Genomic DNA, 5,968 nt, shown 5'->3' on the forward strand with positions numbered 1-5,968 from the left:
TGGGGGCAGAACTTATGAATGTGCTCAGTCTACCATAAATAACCAGAAGGTTTTTGTTCACTTAAAAAACATTTTTACATATGTACACGTCTGTACAACTCACTTTGATAATTTTTTACATAGGTGTGCTTGTTTTTTCCACTCAACATTAGGCTTATGTGCTCTATAAGGACACACAGATGTAGTTTATTCTTTTCCTGAGGCTAGGAAGGTTCCAGCAAATCAAGGGTACCACATTTTTTCCATCCATTTCTCTATTGAATCTCAGAAACCCAGTGATTGCGGTCCTTCAAACAACACATTGACTCAATGCAAATTCTAATCTTTATTGTTTTAATTCTGAAGCATAACATGTGCCAGGGAGATGCAGCAAGGGTGAAAAGCTAAGTGTTTGGAGCTGAGAGGGCCCTTGGAAAACCCCAGCCCCAGGGAGTGGTGAGGAAGGCAGGAAGGGCAGGCGGGCAAGGACATCAACACACTCTCTGCAGGGGAGGCTTCCGGAGCTTTTGACTACACTTTGAACTGAGTGGTTTTTTCATGCCCAACCCAACCTACTGAAGAGAAGAAAATTAATGTCTTAGGGGAACCATATGCCTGGCTGAGTGAAAACCTGCAGGCCAATAGAGGGATTCAAAGAAACCAAACAACAACCAGTCCCCCAGGAAGGCAAGACAGTGCTCCTGCCCCGAGCAGCTGAGGGGCAGGGAAAGGGTGGGCTTACTCCTCACCCGACTTGCTCTGGGCTTCCGCACTCACCCTGAGGGGCCAAGCTCAGCCCTTCCGGCCCAACCCAGGACCCACCAAAACACAGGGAAGATGGTATATGTGTGGGAGAGGAAATAAATAAAGGACACAGCTTGAGGGGGGTTGGTAGATGAGGAGAGCTCCCCACAGAGGGGCACAGAAAGGCACTAGGTGGGGGCACAAGACTCAGCCCCCAAACACTGGTTCGTTGAGTCAGAAGTCAGGGAGAATCCAGAAGCCTGGCTCCAGCTTTCTCTTGCTTTCAGTCTCCCACTGGCAAGCTGGCTCCACGCAGAAACCCTCCCTCGGAGGCCCCATCAGCAGCGGGGAGTCGCCCAGGTGTGTCTTTTGCCTTTGGAGAAGAGAGAAACAGGCCGCACGAGGTGAGCAGAGGTGGAGTCTCTCCTCAGTGACAGCTCCGCCTCTGGGAAGGACACGGAGGTGGAGGCAGGGTCTTCCTGGAACACACCCTGCACCTGTGCTGCTGCCCCGCGGAAAAGGAAGCTGCAGGGGCTGCCGGGCAAGGGGAGCCTGGCTCCGGGCCAGCACCGCTCAGCGGTGTGTGCTCGCTGGCATGATGCCTGTCAGCTTCAGCTGGCCTGTCAAAACCCAGGTCATGACACGGTGACCTCAGGATGCTGCAAGAAGTGAGGGGCACAGGAATGTAAATTCTGCCTTAGGGCTGTCCTCTCCATGCTGTTTCTTAGGCCCTGGGGCCCTCCCTGTTTTTACTGCACATTTCCCAAGGACTCTTCAGGGAGGGCAGTGTGTCAGGACGCTGGCCTCCCCCTCCCCAAAGCCCCGCGAGGGACCCTTCATTGGTAACAGAACTTTGGGCAGTGAGAACATTGCTGGGCTGGCCAATTTTTGACCTACAAAACTTAACTCATATGCTCAACTTTAGGGTTTGCTCAAGTTAACAAGGCTATGGGTGGCAGGGCCAGGACCAGAGCAAAGGTCTGGTTCATTCCAAATTGTCCTTTTTGGAGTACTGGAGAGGGGCAGAGGGAGGGGACGGGGTTCACTTCATGGCCACAGATGCCTCCCCGTCCCTGGAGACCGGCCCTCCGCTGCCTCCCTCCCAAATGCCTGTGCTTTCTGGGGAACCATCAAGCAGGGAGACAAGACGGAATGGGTAGGGTGTTCTTGTGGGTGCTTGAGAAGGAGAGTCCCCTGCCAGCAGATCAGCTGCTGCCCCAGTTCACATGGGCCCCTGCATCTCTGGCCTCGAGGGGTCCAGTCTGGCTGGGGCTTCCTCCTTGAGGGGACTGGGGCCTGTCCTGCATGTGCAGTTTTCTCTGACTTGAGTATGAGAAGCCCTCCACCCCACCATCGCAGATGATGTTGGCTACACTGGGGCTCGGGACAGTGGACAAGTAGAGCCTTGGACTCTCGCTATTACCCACTGTCAAACAGGGACATCCTGTTGGCAGAGTAGCCAACAGGGTACAGTGGACCTTGCAGGTGCCAGGGTGGGCTGGGTCTGCTGCACCCAGAATTCCCCTCCTAGGGTCTGGGCTGGCTCCACCTGGGTGGGCCCTGGGTTGGGTGGGCTGATTCAGCTCCCTCAGCTATGGGGCAGGTCTCTGGAGGGCAAGGACTGACCCTGCTGCTCCTGATCCTGGCCTAGACTGGCACATGACGGGGCTCAGTGAGGAATGAACTGCCTGGTACATAGCAGGTGCTCACGAAGGAGGAGTTCCTACCACTGACCTGGAGCCATGAAGCACAGGATGCTGATCACCACCCTTATAGTTACTGAGCACGGACGGGGATGGTACCATTATCATTTGGGTCCCTCTCTCTGATCAGTGCTGGCTGGCTGGGGTCTGGCTGATCTTTGTTCCCCAGCACTGCACTCAGTAAGTGCAGATAATTGAAAATGTCACTTACCGTCCCGCAGTTTGGGAGAAGGGAGTGAGGAGCTGAGGGCCACTCAGAGAGGAAGCGGAAGAGAGGGAGAGAGATGGTGGTGGGCTTGAAGTACAGCGTGGTACTCACTGGGGCCCTTGGGCTCAGGCTGGGGCAGGGTGCGCCCTGGTGGGTCTGCAGATCCTGTCCCGGTCTCGCTGGCTAGGCTGCTCTGACTCCCTGAGAGGTGGCTGGGTGCGCCGGTGAGTCCCATCCTGAGAGACTCCATGCTGCCACCTGCAGGAGACATGTGTGCCTGAATGGTTCCATACTGGGCTCTCCAGACCCAAATGGTGACAGAGATGAGCTCAGCACAACTAGCAGATGGCTACAATCTTCTCCTTTGGAATTAGGGTGGTATCTGTGGGTGGTTTCTTGCAGCCTCCCCCCTGGAAGCTGCCCCCAGAACAAAGCTGTCGTGTTCTAACAGGACCCCCCTCTGTGTTCTAGCAGGAACCCCCACTCTGTCTCTTGTGATTGGTCTGAGATACCAAAGCATAAAAATGGGCCCTTAGGCCCTTTCACTAAATAACAAGTCACCACCATAAAAATGCACAGTTGTTAGTTTTTCCTGCTTTCATAAAATGAGGGTATGGGTGAAGGGCTTAAGTTTCACTTAACCCAATGAGATTGCAAGGAAGATATTACTGTCTTTACTCACAAAAGAACCCTGACTCCAGTATGGTTATTAGTCCTTCCCTGGCCCAGAGTAGATGTGCAGCCCGTAACCTTTCTCCCTGTCCTTCCCTAGGGTCCCGTGTGGTTGCAGCTGTGAGCTGGTGTGAAGGGAGGGGACCAGCGCTATCATGGTAGGGGAGGAGAAGCACGGGAAACCTGTCCTGGAAATCGTGGCTGGCAGAGAGAGTTCCTTTACTTTTCTAATGCAGCACTTTCAGCCTGAAAGAGCCTGACCCAGGCACAGCTTTTATCTTTTACATCGTTTCTGCCAACTGAGACTGAGCATTTGGAAAACTGCACTGAGGAGGATTCCTAGGCCACAGTGTGACTCCGTGGGAAAGAATATCATGATCAACAAGTGATGTCTGCCACGGCACGGGCTGGGTACTTGGTTTCTCTGATCTGTTCCAAATGTCCTTTCCCAACAGGAATTCCTTCTACGCCAGCCCTGGCAGGACATCACCTAGTCTTGGCCCCAGAACAGTACCCCAAGGTGTTTATTCCAGTTTGGGATAGTTGTTATAAAGTTCTTTTTAAAAAATCATATATTAACGTCAGCCTTCCTGAAACTCCTCTCAAAGATCCAGGTTCTGACCTGGAGGTTAACTCTTAACAAAGTCAGTCTTTTTCCTCGAAGGCCCTGAATGTCTTTGGAGAGAAGGAAAATGTCTTTCCTTTCCCTTCCAAGGCTTCTTCTGCACTAGCCTCGATGCCTAAGTCAACCCTCTGTCATATGACAGTGTCAAAAAGATGAGCTCAGAGAAGTCAAAGCCAGAAAACACTCTGGAGACCACCTGCTCCATCTTTCTTGTGCCGCGAGAGAAGTGCCATCCGAAGGTGATGGTGTGGTTTTATGGCAGAGCAGAGCTAGTTCAGGGAAGTTTATACCTGACTTTCCCAGCCCTTACTGCTCAGGGGGGCACAATCTCAGCTGGAGAATGGCCTAGGGGGGCTTGGGAGGAGCCCAGGGGTCCCTACTAGCAAAGGTACTCTGCACCCAGGGCTTGGGAAGCAACAGGGCTACTTCCCACACTTACCTGCCTCCCCCACTGGCTTGCTGCCCTTCTTGTCCCTGATCCCAGTGGGCGGGAGTCTGTCCTCCAGGCTGGAAGAGCTGAGGTCCGAGTCACTGTCACTGTCGCTGGAAACCACTGGAAAAGACAGGGCAGAGGAGGTCACCTTTACTGGCCACTGCGTGGATGGAGGGAGCCAGGGCAGGCCTCCCTCGCCTCTCCAGAGTGCCATATAACCTCTGCCAGCCCTCGTCTTGAGCATGAGAAACGATAGCCCAGGGTGGTGGTGTGCTTCTTGCTGCCAGTCAGAGGGGAGGCCTGGGTGAGGAGGGTGGTGTGTGAGTCCCGTGTGCCCAGCATCAGCAGGGAGGGCTTGCATTTGACCAAGCATCTGCATGCGTCACCCTCTGGGTACTCTACGTACATGAATTCATGGAAGCTTCAAACCACTCCTGTGAGATGGGAAACACTGCAACTCCATTTCACAGGTGAGGAAACTGAGGTGTGTGCCACTGGTGGGGCAGGCCGGCTCTGGGCTCTTTGCTTGTTCTACTGGAAGACCTGACCCCGGGAGGCTGCAGACTGGGCTGTCAACCCAGCCCACCCAGTAACTCCCAGTGGGTGTAGCAGGCACCAGATGGGGCTGGGGTCCCGGGAGGGCGAGGGGAGGGGCTCTCACAGCGAACATCCTCTCCTCTCTGCACTCAATGAGACCATATTTGGCTGGTTCATCAACAGTGGGCGTCATAATACAGGATATATTCATCCTTGAAACATTCTATTTTAATTTTAAACATAGAAATGTACATCCATTTGCCAACCTTTTGCAGCAGGCCTTGGCTGCTGCTTTGAGATTGGGCCCACACGGCCTTTCGGGTATAAACTGCCTCCATACTGCGGTGTCTGGGACTCTGGTTTTAGTTTCTTTAAATTCAAACAGGAGTTTAAAAACATTAGCACAGCAATCTGACTGCAGAATCCTTCTATATTCTCCCACTTTTTTTTTTTTTTACAGTTGTCCTGCCCACATCTAATTCAATAGATTTTTATTTTTTAAAAGCAAAAAGCTTCTATCAAGACTTTACAATATCTTGGTTTTAATGAAACAGCTCTGGTCTCTTTTTTGACTCATCAATTTATGCAACATTTAATTAAGTGGCGTAAGGATAATAACAAGAATAATTGTGTAGAAAGATGTGGGATCAAAGGTGGAACCAGCTCTCTGCCAGGCTTTAGTGGCACATGTCTGTAATCGCAGCTACTCAGGAGGCTGAGGCAGAAGTATGGCAAGTTTGAGGCCAGGCTGGATGATAGCTCAGCAAGACCTGTCTCAAAATAAAATTAAAAGGGCTGGGGGTGTCATTTGAAAAATTTTTATTTTTATATTTTTTGGTTTTTTGAGACAGGGTCGCACTATGTAATTGAGATTGACCTGGAACTCACTATGTAGCCCAGGCTGGTCTTGAAACCACAGTGATCCTCCTGCCTCAGCCTCCCAAGTGCTGGGATTATAGGTGTGTGCCACTATGCCTGGCTGAGGGTGTCATTTGATGGTAAAGCACTTGCCTAACATGATTGAGGCCCTGGGTTCAATACCCAGCACTGCAAAAAAAAAAAAAAAA

The 5,968-nt window shown here is 52.0% G+C and overlaps 1 protein-coding gene across 1 annotated transcript in view; it reads right to left on the bottom strand.

The window, feature by feature from the left end:
* Positions 1 to 340: 340 nt before the first annotated feature.
* Positions 341 to 5,968, bottom strand: part of Rph3al (rabphilin 3A like (without C2 domains)) — a 94,877-nt gene continuing 89,249 nt past the window's right edge. The window contains 4 exon segments of the mRNA XM_010642170.3: positions 341 to 1,096; positions 2,746 to 2,781; positions 2,783 to 2,892; positions 4,371 to 4,484. Of these exon segments, the coding sequence (XP_010640472.2) occupies positions 1,007 to 1,096; positions 2,746 to 2,781; positions 2,783 to 2,892; positions 4,371 to 4,484 (350 nt within the window). The 3' untranslated portion in view covers positions 341 to 1,006.

This window comes from Fukomys damarensis, unplaced genomic scaffold (genome assembly GCF_012274545.1).
Source record: "Fukomys damarensis isolate Sample0158 unplaced genomic scaffold, DMR_v1.0_HiC HiC_scaffold_13, whole genome shotgun sequence".
Classification (NCBI taxonomy): domain Eukaryota; kingdom Metazoa; phylum Chordata; class Mammalia; order Rodentia; family Bathyergidae; genus Fukomys; species Fukomys damarensis.